The sequence below is a fragment of the Peromyscus eremicus genome, chromosome 10, assembly GCF_949786415.1.
Source record: "Peromyscus eremicus chromosome 10, PerEre_H2_v1, whole genome shotgun sequence".
Lineage (NCBI taxonomy): Eukaryota > Metazoa > Chordata > Mammalia > Rodentia > Cricetidae > Peromyscus > Peromyscus eremicus.
Window position 1 is genome coordinate 38,638,903 of NC_081426.1, and position 23,188 is coordinate 38,662,090.

The 23,188-nt window shown below is 39.3% G+C and overlaps 1 protein-coding gene across 4 annotated transcripts in view; it reads right to left on the reverse strand.

Annotated features, from left to right (window-relative positions):
• Ldb2 (LIM domain binding 2) overlaps positions 1-23,188 on the reverse strand; it is a 347,302-nt gene that overhangs the window by 54,870 nt on the left and 269,244 nt on the right. For all 4 annotated transcript variants that reach the window (XM_059275843.1, XM_059275841.1, XM_059275842.1 and 1 more), the window contains exons 3-5: positions 11,735-11,907; positions 4,469-4,591; positions 1,822-1,905 (exon numbers count right to left, since the gene is read on the reverse strand). In XM_059275843.1, the coding sequence (XP_059131826.1) occupies positions 1,822-1,905; positions 4,469-4,591; positions 11,735-11,907 (380 nt within the window). The remainder of the gene's footprint in view (positions 1-1,821; positions 1,906-4,468; positions 4,592-11,734; positions 11,908-23,188) is intronic.

Here is a 23,188-nt window from a genome sequence, read left to right on the forward strand (position 1 = left end):
GATTCTGGCCTTTGCCAGGTCTAGTTTTGGTTCCAGGGCCTCTAAGCTATGGAGAGGATATTCTATCTCAACCCAGAACCAGGATTCTGCCAGAGCTTCTCATCACTAAATAGTTCTCCCAGCCCAGCAGCCAGGTTGGACAAGACCCACTCTCTCACCCCTCCTGGCTCCTCACTGGGAACGGTGACCATGAACCCTGCTGAATGCTCAGATGGCTTCCCTACGTCCCATCTTCTGGTGTAAGTTCTGTTTTCCATGAAGTGGAAACTTCGGCCCTTTCCTTTGATTTTCTCGTTTCCATCTCTGCCTACTCCACCCATGGATCACCTTTCACACAAAGCCTTCTTCTGAATGATTTCTCTCCCTAAGGTATTTTGGTTTTCTTCTGGAAACTTGCATCATAGTATTTACCACTCTGCAGTGTCTTCTTTTTATGAGTCTCACCCCTTAGGGATGAGTTTCTTAGCGGCAGAGGATTGGCTTTTTTCTTTGTGTTTTCGGTGTCTAGAAATGTGTGAGTGAAATGGAACACTGCTCTACCGCATAGAAGAGTGAGCCTGGCCAAAACCTATTGCATTTCAGCAGGTGCAAGGCTTGTACACAAAGCATGGTGGATACAAAACAGAACCCACGGGCTCGGAGTACATTGGCAGCTAGAGGGTCCAAAGCATCAACTCAGTGCTGGGAAGGGAACCCTGGTGAGGAGATAATGTATCAGGGGCAAAGTGGCCACCACTTTCTCAGGATTCTGGAGTACAATGCTCATTTTGTGAGTGAAACCAGATATGCCGCCAGTGACTTGACTGTTGGAATTCTATATTAAACTGGTGTGATCGCTGTAACTCTTTCAGGACAAATATGGAGGCTCTTAGTATTGTAGAGGTAAGACATGTTGTCCAAACCACTTAACATTTAAAAATAAAAACAATTTATATCACAACAAAAGCAATACCCGAACCCACGCCACTTTAAATAGAGAATTTGTAAGGCCTAGAAATACCTGCATTACAGCACTGAGTTGAATTTCTCCAGATGACTCTATAGCTGTGGCTACTTGCCTCAAGTGGCACACTGACTCTCTTAGGAGGAGTTGAGTCCAGGGTGAACACACAGAGGCAGAGAACTCAAACAATGCCACCTTAGAAAGTGGACGCATGTGCAGACTGAGTACTGCCAGAACATTTATGGGATAAGGACATGGCTTCCTTTGAGTAATTAACTCTAAGAGTTACAACTGTGTGAGCAAACTCAACCCTATCTAAGTGCAGGTTTGATGCTTTGTGGAGTATTATTAATTAAGTCACAATTTCTACTACTACTACTACTACTACTACTACACACACACACACACACACACACACACACTCAAACACATCACAGAGATGGGGGGAGCACAGAATATACATATGTGCTATCTATACCTGGTTTTACTAATTAATTAACTAACTAACTAATTATTAGCACTTGGAATTGAATCCAGGGCCCCTCATACGCTAGTAAAACACTCTACCATTGAACTATACACACAGGTCTTTTACTATGATTTTTATTTTAATTTGAGATAGAATATTATTAAGTTCCCAAGGACAGCCTTGAGCTTTCTCTATAGCCCATGCAGCCTTGAACTTACCATCCTCCTACCTCTGCCTCCTAAATAGCTGGGATTATGGCCTGTGTTACCCAGCTTGGCTTGTACTTCATTTAACTCTTTGGCTTAGGATACATTAAACAACAAACACACAAAAAGCTCCAGTTCTTTTTCCAAATTCAACAAAGTAATAGAAAGTAATAAATAAAGTACAATAAAGTGAAGAGTCTTACCCTGAGGTAGTTGAGGGTGAAGTTTGTTAGACCCATCCTGGTGATATTTTTGGACAGCTGATCCAGGACCTGAGGATCTTGTGCCTAAACAGAGGGGGGGCCAGAGAGGGAAATGACATATTTCACTCCTATGAGATAGTCTCACAAAAATGTTAGACTATGTTGCTGCTGCTGAGACATGCACTCTTGACACTGTTATATTTTTTTGGAGGGACAGATTGCTGGAGACAATTTAATTTACTTTTGGAAGTCACTTGCATCTAGTCCTCAAGAGCACTTTGAGATCATTTCTGCAAGATTAGGAAGCCAAACTGCCTCAGATGTACAGTGGATCCAGGGGAAAAAGATGTTGCTTTCTATGTGAGAGACCCTGGCCCTATGTCTTCAGATGGGAAGTCACTGAGCTCTGCTGGAAAAACTCTAGTAGGAACCAGAGGAAGAGATGCCTCCGAACTTGGCAAAGCCATGCTTGCTTCCTGCTGAGATAGGACGTAGGACCCATTCAAAAACCTGCAGCTACCACAAAAAATATGATATAATAATATATCATGCCAAAATCCAGTGTGTGTGTGTGTGTGTGTGTGTGTGTGTGTGTGTGTGTGTGTGTGTGTGTGTGTAGAGTCTCTCTCTACTCTTGTATGTGGAGAAAGAACTTTAGCTTTCTTTCCCACTCGGTTAAAATCAGTGTCCTCAATGCTTTTCATCCTATAGGATGAAAAGAGTAGGTATCGCATTTCTCAAAGTATCATGGGATGTAAAATGCCACAGATCACCCCAAATGTTATGTTTGGCCAGGGCTCCAACAAAAAAATTCCTTCTGCACTGCATTTGAAATTGAGTCACTTGGTTGATCCTCCTCATTCTGCTTCTATCTCATCAAATTGGTACCATGCATAGGGAGAGCTAAGTAAACAGCCTTCTCTCCATATCTGTGCTCATGAGACCATATCAAGTATAACTAATAGAACCTTAGTTTTGTGTGTGTTTTTTATTCAGTGATAGTGTCATTCTTATTTGTAATCATGGATAAAAAATATAGATGGGCTGGGCGGTGGTGGCGCACGCCTTTAATCCCAGCACTCGGGAGGCAGAGCCAGGCGGATCTCTGTGAGTTCGAGGCCAGCCTGGTCTCCAAAGTGAGTTCCAGGAAAGGCGCAAAGCTACACAGAGAAACTCAGTCTCGAAAAACCAAAAAAAAAAAAAAAAAAATATATATATATATATATATATATATATATATATATATATATATATGAAAATGACCATGCAGTAACAGTTTCGGGTCAGTTTTGAAATAGAGTCTTTATGGACATTGAGCCTCTGTGGGAAGATCTGGCCCTATGTAGACCCACTATGTGGTGTCATGGCCAACAACAAGCAGCTTGCATTGTAATTGGACAGCAACCAATGATGGAAGGATGGTTTCCCACCGTTTCTGCTCCTGCTGAGAACAGATCACCAACACCGACTGAAGTCCTATTATGATCCAAGCATCATTCTGACTGCTTTGCAGTCATTAATTCTTGATTCTCAAGCTGATTTTCCAGGGCACACTCACAACCATACCAGTGTATAGATGAGGGACTAGAAGTCCAGAGACATCATACCAATTGTCCAAAGGCACTCATGAACAGGAATATAATCTCATGAGTTCTCAATGTATGGCCTCACTCTCACCCACACCCTTCTGATGCCTTTTGGCGTATTTTGAGAAAAAAAAAAATAATGGATAAACCAGACTTCTTCCAGAAGAGTGGAAGGTGTGAAACTGGCTTTGAAAGTTTTGAAGGACTTGTAACATGGTAAATCTAAAGAAGTGGAAATAGGTGTGCTACAGCAGAAGGCCTGGGGTCACCAGAAAGGGCAGAGACGGGGTAAATGGGTAGGAAAGAGAAGGATGAGATCAGAGGTCTAGAGAGACAGCATGAGGTCCAAAGGCTGGGTGACAGAGTTTTGAACTCAGAACCAGGTAGGTCACAACCTTGTTTTGCCATATTTGGATTGAAAGACACGCTGGGCTTTCTCCTTCCTTACTTTGGAAATAAAAATAATAATAAGTCAACCCTTGAGTGACAGTTGTAAATTAAATTTTCAGCAAAAGTCCTGGTTTGGTAAATTCTATAAATGGTATCTGAAGTTATTTTGTTCTCTTTTGATTTCTCAGGGCCAAGAATAAATCAGGCTCATGAAGTCTGATTCTGTTGCATCCCGCTCCCCCCATTCTATCCAAGCATCATAGTTAGGAAGAACCAATAGATCCAGAGTACAGGGGCCTCACTTCTGGTTAGATCGTTCTAATCAGAACTAGAAGCTGCTCTCACTTCCTGTTTTAGTTCACATTCTCATTACAGGTAACAGGTTCATACACCCAGGTAGAAAAGTATCTTGTATAGAGCTACTGCAACTGAAGAAAATAGAAACCATTCATCAAGGGAACCCCACTAACATATAAAAACCTCTTACAAGTGGGAACAACGAAGGCAAATAAGAGCTTGTGCATTCAAATTGTTGAGAGGAAGACTCAATACTTAGAACTAATTGTGTAATAATGGCAGGACTTTGTTCAGACAGAACTGCATTTCCTTGCTGAGTAAGATGCAGTGGGAATAAGAAGAAAGGAGATTAAAATAGAAATGATATTACTTACGTGCATGGCTAGTATGCTTCTGGGGACCAGCTCCCTGTACTGTCTAATGGTAAAGTGCCATGTTTTTATTCTCATGAGGTCATCAAATGTGAACTCCAAGATCAGCCTGCCTTCTGTGCATACCTGGGGGTGACAAACAACACACTCATTTGCTATGCAGTTCATACAAGCAATGGTTTGTAACTCGCATCAACTACTCAATATAGTGTCCGTTGAGGTCCTTAAGCAGTGTCTCCATGGTACACAGGGACAAGTATCAGCTCCAGGGTCAGAATCAACAGGTTCAGGAGATTGTTCAGTTCCTTGCTAGCCACAAGTACCAGACACCAATGAAACTTTACATGCTTCTGATTTTTCATCTGGAAACATGGGGCCTAAATCCATCTTCTAGTGACGTTAGTTCAAAACCAACTGGTACATAGTTCGGTTTTCTCACCACCTTTGATTGTGATGATCATCTTCTCATGGGTGCCACAGCCACACTATTTATTTATTTATTTGTTTGTTTGTTTATTTGTTTATTTTACATTCTGACCGTAGCTTTCCTTCCCTCCTCCCCCCCATTGCCTTCTTCCCTCCCCTCTGTGCCCCCCAATCCACTCCTCCTCTGCTTCTGTTCAGAAAGGGGCAAGCCTCCCATGGGTATCACAAAGTACGTCATTTCTGTCAAAGTTGCAGAAAGACTAAGCACCTCCCCTTGTATTAAGGCTGGCAAGGCAACCAAGAGCCAGTCAAAGCATTGGTGACAGCCCCTGTTCCCACTGCTAGGAGTTCCACAAGTAGACCAAGTTACACAACTGTCACATATATGTAGAGGGCCTAGGTAAGCCCCATGCAGGCTCCCTGGTTGCTGGTTCATATTCTGTGAGTTCCTATGAGTCCAAGTTAGTTGATTCTGTGGGGTTTTTTTTTGTTTTTTGGTTTTTTTTTTTTTTTTTTTTTTGTGTGTGTATGTGTATGTGTATGTGTGTGATGTCCTTGACCCCTCTGGCTCCTACAATCCTCCCTCCCTCTCTTCAGCAGAAGTCCCAAAGCTCAGCCTAATATTTGGCTGTGGATCTCTGCATCTGTTTCCATCAGTTACTGGATGAAGGCTCTGATGACAATTGAGGTAGTCACCAATCTGATCACAGGAGATGGCTAGTTCAGGCTATATATCCTATTGCTTAACTGGGGTCTTCCTTGTAGGTTCTTGGGAGTTTCCCTTGCATTAGGTTTTGACCTGACCTCTATATACCCCCCCAAATCCTTGGTTGCTCTAATTTGGGAGAAAGTTTCCCATAAGATAACTCATGCTCAAGTGTGAGTTACTACAAAGTTACCCATCTTCATTTCCAAAGAGGAACTCCAAGGGGTAGTATTCAATACAATGCACCTATACTAGTCACTGATGCCTGGAAAATACAGGGTTGTTTAAGAAAATACACTAATCACATCAACAGTGGCAAGTCCTGTTTATATTACATGAATGGATGGCTAATCTCTCACCTTCCTATGAACATATGTGATTAATAAAACATAATAGAATGCCAGAGTGTCTCTCTTCCCTTTTAATCAATGACAAAGGCATTTTTAACTTTTCATATTCATATTGTTCTTAGCACAATGACTTTGAAAGAGAAGAAAATAATGCAAAGCAACACACACTATTGTCCTGTTTCAACTATGAGATAGTAAGTGAGGGATAACACAAATAGTTACAACTAGTTAATAAACCCATATTAGTTTTAGAGAAGGAGTACCATAGTGGGTGGAGGCTTCGAAAACAGATGTTACTAGATTTGAATTCTGACTCTACTTTTCTCATTCTAGAACTCAGGGAAAATCAAATGTGCCCCACACCACCCAGTTTCCTTATCAACAGAACAGAGACAGTAACATCATTAGAAAGAGTTATTGAAAAAACACATTTCAGGGAAGTCTATATGTAGAGTCCTGGCTACTGTGCCTGGTACAAGTATAATGGTGGTAAGATGTATCTGAGCAGATAAAATAAACAGAACCAAAGAGAACAGAGAATTCAATCCTGGTCACCATGCTGTACATCCTGAGTTGTAGATCATAAGAAGTATCTCTAGGGATTTGTTGGGAATTCATGGGGACTGAGCTTCTAGACTCCATCCATTCTCTCCTTTTCAATATGCTGAGTTTCTACTCAGACTTTCTGGGGGAAAGATTTCCTAGGTAACACAAATATGCAAACTTCTGAAAAAATTACATATTTTAAGTCATCTGTAAAGCTATAGTCCAGGAAGATGTGGTTAATAGTTTATATCAAGCTTTCATGAGATATGGCTAATCACTCTCCTCTTGGAATAATACAATTTAGAAAGTTCTGACCACCACAGGCAATGATTGGAGGCTTTCCATGTACTCTGATTGGAGGAGATAGTTTCTTTACACAAACCAAAACTTGTCTGGGAGAATTACCATGGAGAGTTCAATAGGGCTTTGCTCAAAAGAGATGCATTTGCCATGTTCATTTTATCAAAGATCTCTGGGACACAATGAGATAATTATTGATAATCTGGGTGAAGACCTCTACCTCAGATCCAATTAGCAGAACTTGTGAGTAATTTCCAACATGTGGGCACCCTGCCCTAAAACTCGGAGAGGGGTTGTCTGCTGAGCCTGGCATCTTAGCCATGAGTGTTATATGAGTAGAACTGGAGATATTGTCAGTGTTCCCAAACCATTCTTCCAAGCACATCTTAAGCACTGGAATTAATTTATCAAGGTTTTCAAACAAGTATCATAAAGATTAAACCAACCAACTCCTTACCCCCACCATCAGGGTGTTAATTTTATAGAAGTCACCTGCAGAGACAACTTTCACAGAAGGGAGGTTGTAAGAGTCAACTATCAATGGGAAAACACATATTTATGGGCTATACTCTTTTTTAAAGAGATGGTATTGTTGGATAGTCAAACAAATATTAACCTGGTTAAACATCAGGGTTACTATTAGTATTGTTGTTGTTATTATTGTTATTACCATCTAATCTGTTTTCTGTCTGCAAAGCACAGGGTCAGGGCAGATAAAGGCTCTGGTTTTCTTCTACCAGAACCAAGTTTCATGATGACAAGATAAGCCTAGAGTCCCGATGGACTGATTAATTGGAGCATCTGCAGGGCCAAGGTCAGCTGTGTCTTCTGTTCACTCTGACGTAGCAAACTAGTTAGGCCTTCTTTTGCAGACAAACTGTCTCAGGCCTACAAAATGGAAAATTGTCACAAGTCTTGGGCTCCCTTTGTAGTCAAATGGGTTCACTTTATCCAGGGCACACTATGGGTAAAGTGGGAGCCCTTAAAACTGTGTCTCAGTTCACTATGATAGATTCTTATTAAAGGGAACTAAATAACTTCCAAAAATGAAAGACAGAGGAGAATTTTGGTCCTTGCTTTTTTTTTTTTCCCCCGAAGTGTTAATACATACAGCACCATCCTAAGACTCGGAGACCCCCCCCCCCCCTTCCCTGATGGAAGCTAAATGAAACCATAGGCTTCGAGGATTGTTTTCCATGCAACCATCAGGAAGCATAACAGAGGTACATATGAAGGAATGTATGTCTCCTTTGTTAGGAAATATAAAAAATGAGCATAGCTAATAAAATGGAAGTAATGTTTTTCTCACTTCAAAAAATATCTGTATATGCTTATTAATGAATACAGTTAATGCAGCTTTTATCTACCGTTGGCCTTAAAAAAAACAAAACAAAACCCGCCTTTCTGTTGGAATCCAAAAATCAAAAGGGTCTCCAATTAAGAAAACATTTTCTGTTGTGCTGAATTCATGTTACCGTACTGTGAGCTCTGACATTTTGTTTCTGTGGTAACCAAAATCAGCTGATTAGTTGGCATGGCAACAGAAAAGATGTAATCCCAGCAGACACACTCTAATCAATGCCCCCAGCACAGATGGTCTCCGGAGGATCAACAAGAAAGAGGCTGGCAGGCATTCAGTGGATCACGTGCTAGCTTGAGACTAGGCCAGGAACAAGAAAAGTAAAAAAGAACATTTCTCAAACTACCCAGTAGCTTTTTAACCCTTTGCTGGCTTTTACTAATGAAGTAATATTGATCGTGCTGTTGTATGATTCAACGGTTCCCATAAAGCTTCTTTGAGACAACGTGTGCATTTTTTTCTTAAAGGTGATAATGTTTAGTTTTCTATCTTTACATGTAAATGGCATGGGTGGAATAGAGAATTTAGAATACTATTTTAAAAAGCTCTCTGAATTTTACCTAGAGATAACACATATATAAATGTGTATGAAGGAGATACGATCCTTAACATGGAGAGGAGATATTATATACTATAATGTGATATACAAGGTAAGAATGGGGAAACAATTTTTAAAAATCCAAGTGAGTAGTGTTTGGTTAGAAGAAACTTATCTAATGTCCTCCCAGGTTTTACTTGGTAGTAAATAATTTCATAATAAATAATTTAGAAGAGAAAAAAATCCATAAACCCATGGTTGCAGAAGTGAAGAAGGTATCCAGTAGTGTCCATAACTATTGTTTTAATTTGCAAAACCCAGGAATGTAGCATTTACAGTGCCTTTCTCAGCATCCTCTTCACATCCTTGAATATAACTCAAGAGTCTTTGACTCCGAAAGGCTCCCGGCATGTTCTTCTGATTATTAAGCCTTGTTTTCTATTTGATTTGAAATTGAAAACATAAAAGAAAGGCTTTATTATGTGCATTTAAAAATTCCAATTACATATTTATCCTTAATCTATAATGTCCCTGGTATCAGGAAATTACAAAATGCTCACTGTACCCTTGAGGGATAGTTAATATCTGTGTTGATTAGGACTGTGGCTGATTCCTGATTCACTAGTTGACCAAATTTTCATAAAAGCAACTCAGTGCCATCGGGTCAATGCTATTTGGGGAGAAATTGTTTAGTGATAGTCTAAATTAGAACAATGTGAGCTGCTGACACATAATGTGCTCAATAATACCAAAACTAAGACCCAAATGTCAGTAGCGGTTTTAGAATCCCCTTTCTTTGTGGTACCAAGAAGTCATTGTTTGTTTAAAATAGCCATAGTGTTTTATTACCCGAAACGGAATTATTTTTAATTAACATAAGGAAAATTAGGAAGATTCTTAGAGTAGTATAGCAAACATCAAGGGGTGGAGGGAGGGAGGGAGGGAGGGGGAAGAGGAAGGAAGGGATGGACGGAGGGAGAGAGAGAGAAGAAAAATGAGTCCTTTGAATCACATCAAATTTCCTAAAAATAAATGTGCATAATTAGCATCTGGATTAAGTCCCTATAATGAAACTGCATGTCCTAGAAAGAGATGTATTTCATCAGAGTACTGAAATATTCATTACAGGAATAGGCAAATAATACTGCCTGCCCTGGAGCATAATGACATGGGTGGTCCAAGTAATTGATGCTCTCAGAGCCAAGGAGTTGTGTTCAGGTCTTTCTAGTGATTGCCTTGTTTTCTTGAAAAGAAAAAAAAACCCACTGGACTCCTGGGGAACAGAGGGTACATTCCAGAAAAAGAATGCGACCAAGAGGAAAACCTCAGTATCTTAACTAGAATGAAAATAGCACTTTGTGGGGCTTCATGGATTCCTCAGAAGAGAAAGATTGGTCTAACCCAAGTCTGAAATATTTCATACTACAGCATCAGAGCATCTCACTGTGTTCATTTGTGAGTTATAACCTGACCTGGGAAAGAAAGATATTGACTAAATATATAAAAAAGGCTGCCACAAGATGATTTTTAAAAATTTCAATGGCTGAAGACATTAAGCCCAGTTTCTGAATGATGGAAAAGTTTTATTTAATTATCATATTTTGTTTCTCTTGTGTATATGAGGTAGTATGTTTTATTTGAATCAGCTAAAAGCATTAACATTTGAGAGGGGAGGGGGCTCTTTCTGCAGTACTCAGACTTTGCAACCATAGAAGGGAATGGGGTGTGTTCATCTTATCTGCATGGTTATGAAAATGTCCTTTATCTTCAGAATGAGGTAAGTCATGGGCAGATTAGACCTTCATCTCAATGGCCGTTTTCTTCCATAAGCAAAACTCTTTCCATCACAGACTTTAGCATTCTCATGAAGCACTTCTCCGAAAGATTCCTTTTTAAGTGTTAGGCAGAGAAAAGTCCTAGTCCTTGCAGTATTAAAAATGCCTGTTGTCAAAAGCAAGATGCCATGGAGTCAATGGTACTCTATGGCTTGCCTTTGCATTGCATAACCATATCCTATGCCTTTGGTTTCATACACCATCATGGGCACCGAGAAAGTCTGAAATACACTAGTATGGAGGATGACACTAATATGAAACATTGAATTATTATTCTTGAAGAAAAATTGCACAAGCTTCACATTTCCAGTTTTACAGTTTGATTTTTGATAATTAACCCTGATAATCCAACACCTTTTAACTAGAAAGGGCTGTCAGATATCTGTGTTTTGTTCTAAAAGAGATAGCTGCTATCATTAATATCACAACATAGATTCATGCAGAATTTTAGTCCATATTAAATGAGTAAGTTCTCATTAAAGCAAAATTCTGTGGGGCTGAAGAGACAGCTCACTGGTAGAGCGTGCCCTGAGTGTGAGCCTCAGTACACCAAAAATAAATAAACAATAAACTGCCATTTACTAGATCCTGTGACTATTTGGTCATTACTATTTTTTTTCCCACCTGGAAGGGGACATACAGTGATCTTCTGCTAATACTACCCAGTGGTTCTCAGTGAGGGGGATGATCCACATGCTGATATTCTAGCCATGACAGAGATTACCGGTGCAAACTAGGGTGATGCTGAGTCTATGCTGCTTCTGTTTTACATTTCATATCCTTCAGAGGCTCTGAACTTGGCCTCAAACATTCTGTTGTCTGGCCCTCCCCCTCTTCTTTGACTCTTAGTTTTATAACCCGTTTCCATTTCTGCTGTGGCCATTGCTGAGTTGCTTGGGTGACACACTTTGCAATCCTCGAATCTCTGAGACCATGATGAAGCAACCTAGCCCTGTACACGCCTTTTGTGTGCAGATGACTTCCAGATAATAGTTAAAGTGTAATGTAGTGAAATGTCCCCTTTGTTTGTTCACATTTGAAATTTCTTAACGTTTTCAAAATAACCAAGCACAGATACTGTGTGTATTCCTTCAGCCATCAAAGACTTATTTGCATAAGAAACAAAACCTCCGTGTTAGCTGCTAAAGTAAAGAAGCAGCTGAACTCTTTTCCTTTTTGGTAGGTTTGTACTGGAGCGTGGCCCCTACCTTGGTGAACATGGGCTTCCCATGCTGTGTGACCATGGCACACTGGTCGCAGTCCACCGTGATGGATGAGTTGTGGTAAGACTCCTTTGAGTGTTTGAGGATGTAATACAGGTCAGTCACCCCTCCTTCAAACACGGTGCTAAAATAACGGGGGATGAGGGTCCTGCCAATAGCTGCAAGAGAAACACAGAACAGCAAGCTGTGAAGACACATCCAGCCAATACTATGACCGCCCCCCCCACACACACACCGTGGCCAGCTGGATCCAGTCATCTCTCAAAACTGTGCCAGGAGCCATTTCTCTTTCTAAACAGCCATGACCCATCTGGGTTGCAAGTAATAAACTATAATCCCTGACTATTTGGGAAAAATGGGACCACCATCTTGCTGAGGTTTATGTCCTCTGAAAACAATAAAGTAAGAGTTAATAGTTGGAAAATAATGGGGACAGTGCACTTATACTTGGGGCCTCATATACACTTTTGAGTGGACATATTTTATGAGAAACGAAAGCCAGACAACCTGCTTGGCTTGTCCAATGTGCTATTTACATCTTAGTTACCCAGCTATGTGGTTTTTTTTTTTTTTTTATATAAGTAGCAAGAGCATAAATTTTAATATCATGTTGGTTTTTAGTTTGTGAAATATATTGGTATTTTCTCTTTGGATTTTCAGAAAACACAAAACAAAACAGGAAATAACTAATTAAGACCCCAAAAGGTGACTGTGGAAAAAAAATGGTATGAAGAATTCAAAGTCCCAGGACTTTGAATAGTCTTGAACCTTGAATATGCAAACATCAATAAACCTGCCTTTTCCAATAGTGTGTCTCAAGCTGCTCTGAAAAATGGGGATCTCTGATAAGTAACCTCATTCCAACCAGGCGTCATAACCACGTGTATTCTGATTTTTAACTGCTTTTGTGCTACATAAAATATATCATTGCACTAAAGGGCCCAGTATCAGAGAACCTGATACCTCTGCTTGCTCTAAATTGTTCTCCTCCATTCCATTAGAGTTTGAGCAATTTGAGTAGCTGGGTTTTTCTGATATATGATGCTTCCCAACTCAGGACCAGCAGTCACTTCAGTAGTGATTTTAAATCCTCTTACAGTGGAAATCCAAACTCATAATATCAGGAATTTTGCTTATGTGCAGATTTTAAAGGCAAAGTCCTAAAATCAGTCTCAAGCAATCCAAAGTTTGTTTGTTTTTTGTAAATAAATCTCTCACATCTACTATATAATACCTCTCAAAGACAAAAATAATATTTAGGATAAACTACCAATGAAAGCGTTAGCTAGGAAAGATCACATATCATTTCCTGACAGTTTAGAATATTTAATTTCATTTTAAAAGCATCACTGTTAATCCACTCCATATGGATCTATAGCTCTTTTGTACACGAACTTGGAAGAAATAAGTATAAAGAGAATTATCTGCCCAACTGTTCTGTGATATGATCCTTAAAGAACTTTCATCCAGATGACAAATCTTTGAATAATTTATTCCATTGTTATTGCTTCCTATTTGCTGCAGGTAGATCAATCAACAAGTGTGTGATAAACAAGCGGTCCAGGATCTTGGTGATGCTATCCCAAATAATCCTTATATGTACATTTCCTAAATACTGACTAATCCCGAATATTGCATGCTCCTTCTCTGAATTTCAAATGCAAATGAAACTCATTTGAGCCCAGCACATCCCCCAGCAAATGCATAGCTAATATTAGAAAGAAAACTTTACGGAGCTGGAGACCTTATTGTACTTCGCCAGACAGATAAAATTAATTGAATATACTTCAAATGTTCTAACTTAAAGCTAATTACCATAAATCAGCTCAAGTATTTTGACAATTTGGAATCTGTACTATTAAGAATAAATACACACCATAAAAGTGAAGCTGAAGGGTGAAATATTTCACTATAACATCCAGGGAATTGTCACATTAAAAAAGATTACAGCAAATAATTGCCACTGGACTCATCACATTGTGGTTTATTCTCTATAAATCATATACAGTTTAATTGCTCTATGACATACTTTGCTATATGTTAACATAGTTTTATTCACAGTCTAAGAAAAAATGAATGGGAAAAAAAATTCAATTCCTTAACTTTAACCTTAAGTTTGTAATGACTTCCTCAATCCCAGATAATGCCCAAACCATATGGAAACGTACTTAGAATGAAACATGGCTCTGTGCATTGAACAGTTTCTAATACCTTAGGAAAAGACTGGAGAGTGGCATGTGTTGCCAGGCCTACTTCCTTCGTGAGACTGCTTTATTACGTTTCCCAGGTCTGATTTGGAATTATGCACATAGCCCCCCTTATTCACGGTGGGGGCTGCCACTCAGGTGACCCAGGTGAACCATGGCAATGCAGTCTGTGCCTGTTATAATTTGACTTCCCTTGTTTGGTTCCTCTGATCCCTGTGATCTGCTTCAGTTAATAGAATGTGGCACAGCTACCAAGTGTCAGTTTAAGTGACACCTTAGGAAGAACTACGAAGTTCTACCTTAGTCTTCGGGACTCTGCCCAGCTATGCTAAGATCATTCTACCATGAGAAACCCAGCCAGCAAATATGGAGTGGTCATCTGAAGAAGAGAGTCCTCTATCCACCACCCAGCATTAGTTTTCAGGAGTAAGACCATCTCAGAACTACTTCAAGATGTTGTCATAGGGAGTAGAAATGAGATGCTCCCAACAAGCTACTTCCTTGCGGAATGATTAATGAAAAGAAATAGTTGCATTTCAGAATTTTTCCTGCAACAAACAGGTAGTTTTCCCACTAAGAACTTGTAAATCATGGGATATGGAAGCCTGCACACAAAGAGAAAGCAAGGCCGCATATTGTCAGTGGACTGATTTGAGTCCTTATCTAGGCTGGAAGTCCATTTATGGACCACGTGCCCTCCTGGTCCTTTCCCTCTTCCTCTTCTTTCTTGTTCTTCCTTCTCCATTATTTTTCTTCCTTTCCTTTTTGTCTCAAGATAGTTATGTTAAACTTCAGTTGTTTGCAAACAGAGAAAGCGTCATTAATGTGTCCTGTTCCAACATGGAAATGGTAGCTGACACAGATGAAGAGAAGTGACAGAGGGGACCAATGACAAGAGTTAACGGAGTCTCTATTTGCACACATGCTGTGCAGAGCTGCAGGAGATGAAAGAGGATGTCAAAGACTGTATTAGTTTCCCACTGCTGCTATAACAAATCACCACAAACACAGTGGCTTAAAACCTCACAAACATATTATCATCTCAGAGAGCCAGCGGTCAAACACAGGTCTGGCTCAGCTAATGAAATGGTGTCAGCAGCTGTGGCTTCCCTTCTGGAGGCTCTGGGGAAGTTGTTTTCTTGTTTTGTTCTTCTCAGCAACTACAGGCTGCCTATATTCTTTATTTATGATTTTTTTCTCATCTGTAAACCCAGCAGCAGCAGGTGGGGCCTTTGTAAGATTTCTTTTCTTTTTTGGAAATTTCCTGTTTGGAAATGTTTGGTCTCTAACCATTTATACTAGACCCACATGAACAATCCATGATAATCTCCCCATCCCAAAGTCCTTACTGATCAGACAGGAAGAAGGCTTTGGCCATGTGAAGGAGCATTCATGGGTACAACAAATTAGGATAGAGATATCTTTGGAGGGCCATTATCCTGCTTATCATAGAGATGATGCTTGAAAAGAGCAGATATTCCATAAAGGAGACAATGATAGTAACACATGTGTGTGCGCAGGCACACACACACACTGCAGTATATAAATTGTGTGTGTAGTTAGGTGTGGTAGCTCACATTTATAATCCCCACCTTCAGGAAAGTGGAAAAGGAGATGTGCCATAAGTTTGAGGCCAGGCTGGACTACAGAGTGATGCGCTTTCTTCAATAAATGAATAAACAAATCGATTCAGTTCACCAGAGCAAAATCCACGTGTTCACCATTAACCCACTACATAGCCATGCATTTGCTTTGTGAGCATTCTCTGAGCTTGGAGCAGGGGTATAGCTCCATGGTGGTGCTAGAAGCATGAACACAGACCTTCATCCTATCTCTCAGATTCATTTCTATCAGGAGAGTTAACAAATATCTAAGTGTGCATAACACAGTGTGATAATTCATAATGCTTAAAGTTGGATTTGTGATTTTGAACTGTTCACCAATATTTTCTGAATCCCAAGTCCAGTGCACAGTTTTATACTGTGGAAGCACCAAAGTTAGCACATTCTATTAATGTATAAAACCATGCAACCATATAGTACAATCTAATGAACTACTTTGAAGATCTGGGAACATTTCAGAGATTCAGTCATCTCCTAACTCATCAGCCATGTCAGTTCTGACTTAGGTTCACATGCATATGCTAAACTTACCCTTTAAACCTATGCTTTAATTTCTGGACTTGAAATAATTTTAATATCGATATGCATAAATCTACGTCACATTCCCACAGAAATGCTTTAAATATTCTTTGAGTGAGATAAAGATTATAGCAGATAATAAAAAGGATTCTATTTTCCTAACATATTTAGATCAAAGACCCTCAAGTTAGAAAGCATCAATGGGTTGAGAGTCAGGAACACAGGAAGATTTTCTGTTATGTTAGGTAATTGAAATATACTATATATTATTTATGTATACGTTCATGAAAGAGAAAAGGAAATCACATATTAAATTATTCATGGACTGAAATGTTTACAAAGAAACTCCAAATACTCTACTTTGTAGGTAAATATACTTAGTCAGGGAATAGCTAAAAATTTATTCATAGCTGTTTTGGATGTTGAGACCTGGACTCAAGTTCCTTGTAAAGTTTCTGTTGTTTTTCCCTCCTGTTCCCACTTATACCTATCTGCTAGAAGTTCTCCATGAGGAAGTTGGTAGGTGTGTGGAAGCAGAACCCAGCTTCTATTCTGTCAGAGTTTCTTGGACATAGCAGCAGACACATTTAGAATCCAAATGGCGTGGATTTGGGAAGTAATCCAGCTAGTAAAGTACCTGAAGTACCAGCATGAGGACCTGAATATGATCCCTAGAACCCACATGAAAAGTCCTGGGGTGCATTGGGAGACAGAGACAGGAGGGATTCTGGAGGGCTTGCTGGGCAGCCAGACTATGTGGGTAACTCCCCAGACCCACTCAGGTAAATTCTAATCCTGAGGAACAACACCCAGGGTTGACCTCTGGCCTTCTTGAGCACGGGCCCACAGAGGCATATGCACCTCCCCTCAAACAAAATAAAACTAGTGGGGAACTCAATGAGAAAAATAAAACCCATTAAGGCATTCTTTCCCAAACAGAAACCCCACCTTATAGAACATTCTATCCCTGCTATTGATTATGAAGAACTTTTCTCAACTCTTTTTTTAAGTACTTTTTAAAAAAAGATTTATTTATTTAATGTGCACTAGTTTTTTTTTTTTGTTTTTTGTTTTTTATTTTATTTTATTTTATTTCCTGCATATACTCTGTGTGAGGGTGTCAGATCCCCTGGAACTGTACTTACAGACAGTTGTGGACTGCCCTGTGGGTACTGGGAATTGAACCCAGGTCCTCTGGAAGGGCTGAGCCATCTCTCCAGCCTCTTTTCTCAACTCTTAATGATGTTTATAGGTAGTTGACATGATAAGATCATACACAGAAATAACCATAGGGGAAAATATTCACATTGGTAATCAAAGTACAAAATTAAAATATTAAATAAAATCCTTGTGAGGTTGTAATGAAATAGCATATGCAAATACTTTTAGAAAAGTGAGTGTTGAGAATTACTCCTTATCTTGAATTTCTCAATTCATTTAAGTTTGGTAGGTGTCACTCAGCCTTGCTAGGTTCCCTCTTCAAACTACAATTCTGAAAGTTCACATGTTATTTGTTTTGGAGTTCTTTGAGTCCATCAAGAAACTATTGTATGATGTAAGATCTCTTGATTTGCCGGCCCATTAGTTACTAAGTTGGATACTGTTACTTTCTGTGTTTCAAAGGCAACTCAATTCTGAAGAGTGAAAGAAACTGAAATCTGATGAAAATGGGGAATGAGAGGAAGGTTTGGAGCTAACAGTGTACCAGGGTGACTTAACACTTCGAGGCTAGTGACCAATGATTTTCCAACACCTAAGAGAGAATTATACAAGTACACATCAGTGTTTCCTGATAGGCAACGTTAGTTATATTAAAGTCATTGATTATCTAATGATATTTACAGTTTTTCTAAATATGTTAATGAGTAAATTGGTTATCTGAGCCTTGGTCGTTTGGACCACTCTGCTACAGCTGCTGTGTTTCACAAATTCACGTGGAAATTCTCCTTTAGTACAGTGGTAACATTAGGTAATAAGTGGAGATTCATTAAATTTTAGACTCATTTGTATTCATAAATCTGTGACTGTATTATGCTAACATGTAAATGAAAGTGCTTCTAGGAATGATAAAAACAAAACTGATGATTTCACATAGAGAAAGTAACCATTATAAATAGTCAAAACAATGCTAATAAAATACAAGACTTTGACTGAGGTGGTACGGTTCGGGCCAGATTCCCTTGTTCTTGAGAGAGGGGAAGCAAGTCAAGCTAACTCTGTGGCTGCAGACTGTTATAGTTTTCATTCTAAGACGGCTTTGATTTATTTTCTCTATCAAGGCAATTTGATTTAAATATCTTTTCTCTAATGATATCTCTTGCTTCTTCAAAGATTCATTCATTTTATCCATGCGTATTAAATACCTGCTATGGGTGAGACATTGTTCTGAAAGTATTCAGACAGAGGATTTAGGGTGTTAGCAAGTAGTGTAGCTGGGTAGCCTGGAGCATGACTGTGAGGAGGTGGAGCTGAGTTTTAATTGAAAAGGTCACATGAAGATCTGTGATTGGAGAGGGCAAGGTTTAGGGCTCAGCAGTAACTCTAGACCTAGGATAGGCATGAGTTTGGATCAAATGTGCTTGATGGATTATGATGTTACCAAAAAAAATGCAGTGTGGTAGGTGCACTATTCAAGAGAACAAGCTGGTAGGTGAAGTCAGAGAAAGAATCAGGAAAAGGCTGAGCAAGGGGTTCACCTTTTGTTCTACAACATGACACTAAAAGGTTTTTGCCAACGCCATCGTGTGGTGAACCAACTCTGTTCTTCCTGGATATAGTAGCCACTGGCCAACACAGCCCCCAAATTCCATACAGATTTTTTTTAATCTGCTGAGAAGTATGATTAGGTATTTTTTTCTGCCACTGAATCCATTAATTAAAGACAAGGAGATGATTGTCATGGCTTCATCTGGCATGATTTCCTCTGCTGTGTAGAGTCCACTCACTCCTGACCACAGTGCTGTTTCTTAGATATTGAAACTTTATGTCATACTTCGTATCTCATAGATTTATTTCTGCATTCTTTACATTTTAATGTCAAATTTTTATAACTATACATTTGAAAAAATTAACCTTAAGAGTCTTTTGTTAAATTCAAAGAAATAAGAGGGACATTGGTTCAATTTAATTTAGGAAGAACGGCATCTTTTAAATCTTCCCATACAGGGTTATGAGACATATGCCTATTAATTTAACTATTTTTGTTTTAAAAGATGTCTATAGATCTCTACAGAGTGTTAGGGGATACCTTTGTTTCTTAGATACGTTTAAATATTTTACATATGTTGAATGGTGTTGTGATTTTTTAAACCATATTTCTAACCAAAGCCTATATGTGAATTTTTCTATTAATAAAGTTATTAGATTAAGTTTTGAGTTTTTGTTTTAAGTCCAAAACCCTATTTATATAGAAGTACTCAATTAAATATATGTTTTGATTAGAAATATGGTTAAAAAAATCACAGCGCCATTCAACATATGTAAAATATCAAAAATATTGAGAAATTTGCTCCATTTCTCCTTTCCAATTTCTTGGTGTCTTTCTTGTCTTACTGCAGCAGCTTGGGAAGAGGCTCCAGGAAGAAGCGGAAATGTTGAGTGAGTGGGCATTCTCCCTGACCCCTTAAGATGCTTATGAACTCACTCTAGGATTAGGGGAGTTCTGCATGTTGTCTTGAGATATTGCTTGTTGTGGAAGAAAAATTTTCTCTAGTCTTGGTATTCATTATATTTTGCTCTTATTTAATTTGATCAAACATCTTTTCAATACTACTCAGTTTTCTTTTAGAAAATTACTAATATATTTTCAAGTGTTGAACAACCTTCATATGCTTATGAACAAATTTTACTATTTGTTCATATGCATATGAATCCATAGCTGAAATTGTTATACAAATTAATATATAAATTTATTTATCCTTCAGCATATATTAGTGAAAATACAATTCTACATGAGCCACTGTACTGGGAACTAAATTACAGTTGCAAGATCAGAAAAGAAACATAGTTAATTCCAGTGGTTCCCAGAAACATTTCCTAAGATTTCTGTAGTGTTAAAACATACCTATAGCTGGTTCCATATTGAAATGTTTAATGTGTTTCTCTGGTTTGAATAGGAATGATCTCCACTCAGAGCAGCACTGATTACTTTCTGATTAATGATTATGAATGGAATTTAACATATGTGGAAAAATATAATATAAAATACTAACAATTATTTAATAAATATAATTAAGTTATCCATGATTATATTTGACATTCTCATTTTAAAGGCCAGCAATCTGATGCCTAGGGAAGTAAAACCATGTAAGTGCTTAGCATATGTAGAATTTCTAGATTTTGGTATTAATATACTATTTTTTATTTTTAATAATAATTTTTATTTTCTGAAATTATATCTCTCTCTTCTTTCCTTTCCTCCCTCCAAACACTCCCAAGCACCTCTTTGCTCCCTTTCAAATCTATGACTTCTTTTACTTTAATTTTTGTTACACACATACACACACACACACACAGACAGACACAGACACACTCCTAAATATCTAACTATAACCTGCTCAGTCCATATAATGTTACTTACATGTACATGATCTCAGGGCTGAGCACTTGGTATTAAATAACCAGTTGATGTGATTTTTCCTGGGGAAGATCATTTCTCCCACTCTCAGCATTTACCAGTTGCTTATACTTCTTTTTCTGGGGATGAGGTCCTGTGATCTTTCTCCCTTGCTATGATCCCAGGAATTAAATCTGAGGCCTTATGCATGACAGAGAAGTACCCTCCTCCTCACCCAAGTTGTTACATTTTAGTCACCTATCTCCAGGGAAGCAACACCGGAGGCACTTGCTAGGTCTGCTCACTAGATCTGACCATTCTGTGGACATGGAGCTAGACCTTATTTTCTACTGGGGACTGCTTTGCAGTGGAGTTCAAAGGACACTGCTATTGTTTTCAACATTGCAACAGATAAACATCCAGATAGGAGATTTGTCTTTAGACACGGGCAGTAAAAATCAGGCTATGTGTAACTGTGCCCTATCTCCACCCATGACAACTTGATGCTGGACACCCAGCAGGAGCTACCATAGTCTTCCTCTTCCCTCATGTTTTGGATAGAAGAGCCTTGGTGTGTGCCCCTAGAGCCTCAGAGTGACATGAGGGGACTTGTTACATCTGAAGAAAATGAATTTGGACTTTGGAATAAAAAAAAATACCTTTCTAGGGTTTTGTGCTACTGAAATAGGAAGGCTTGTTTGTTTAAAAATCTGATCCTATCACAGTCACGAGTAATTCTCAAGTGCCCTGGCCACATTATATTCACTGATACTGTCAGTACCAATATCCATCAGTACCTTCACCTGCTCTCAGATCATCTTTGATTTTAATATGTCACATAGCCTTCTAGATATCATATGTATAGACACATGACATCTAGATAGATGTGTGTATATATGTATATGGTGGTTAGCTTTAGTTGTCAACATGGTATTCTGGGCTAGCTGACTCATTAGCATCTGAGCAAATTCTCTGCATCCACATCCCATCTCTCCTTTGGAGTGCTAAAATTACTGATACACATCATTACATCTGGCTTTTTACTTGGGTTCTTGGGATGGAACTCAGGTTGCCTGGCATTCACGGAAAGTGCTTTTAGCTCCTAAGCCATCTCATAGATTTTTTTTAAGCACCACCCAAGTATGGCTGTCTCACTTATTATTTAGAGCTTTCATATTGAAGGACATAGAGAATACTTTCATTTTTCAACAACAATGTAGACAACAAGAAGGGAAACATACATATTTATTTTACTAGAAATCAACAGTTACCCTCTGAGTTGTTGCTACTAATTCATTCCCACTTACTACTGTCAAATTTTAAAACTCTGCCATTTAAGTCACACGGTGTACCTGTGCCCATGTCAGCAATCATGTGTCTGTGATGATATCAGTAGGCACGGGCATCAGCTGGCTAGGTTACTTCTGCAGATGAACCATCCCCACTGACTGCTTCCTGCTGTGGGATGGTCTGTATGTCAAATGCTCCGACTGGTCAATAAATAAAACACTGATTGGCCAGTGGCCAGGCAGGAAGTATAGGCGGGACTAACAGAGGAGAATTGAGAGAACAGGAAGGTGGGAGGAGACACTGCCAGCTGCCACCATGATGAGCAGCATGTGAAGATGCCAGTAAGCCACAAGCCACGTGGCAAGGTATAGATTTATAGAAATGGATTAATTTAAGATATAAGAACAGTTAGCAAGAAGCCTGGCACGGCCATACAGTTTGTCAGCAATATAAGTCTCTGTGTTTACTTGATTAGGTCTGAGCGGCTAAGGAACTGGCGGGTGACAGAGATTTGTCCTGACTGTGGGCCAGGCAGGAAAACTCTAGCTACAGCTTCCCAGGGTCTCCAGCATTTCATTCCAACCCACTGACATTGCTGAAAAGAAAACAATGCTGCAGACTTGAGAAGTTAAAAAAAAAAAATCTTTCCTTTATTCTCAAACTTCAGGAAGTCTCATGAAATCATTTCAGCATGCTTTACTGGGCTGTCCCAAACTCAGTCTGGGGGAGACAACCCGAGTCACATTTCACATTTTAATATCAGCACATTTTGTCTGCCTGACAAAAAAGCAGACGTGTGTTTGTGATTTTCAACTGAGTCCAGGCCAGGAAGCAATGGGCTTTAGCGATTCCAAGAGTGGTGAGGAGGCAGGTTTGTTTCGGCTGAGGGAGGCCAGGCAGGTAAAACTCGGCCCTCTGGAGGGCTGGATGGCCCTTCAAAGGTGCTAAGTGGTCACTAAGATAGACTCTTCACTTAACGCTTGTCAGAAGGGTCTGAAGTCACAGAAGTTTTTCTGATTCAAAACTAAACTGTCAGAGTCCTGTGTCCTTCCTCAGCATTGATGGCATATTTGATGTCATGGGAAACCTTTCTCTCCCATCAAATCCCATTGTAGCCCTGCACCCTTTAGGGGAGTAGTGCCCTTTTCCCTTTTTATTTTCCAATGTCTCCTTTGTGCTCTGAAAGCAACTGTAAGCTTACACAAGCTGGCCATTGATGGGTCTCCATTCATACGCTGGCTGTGCC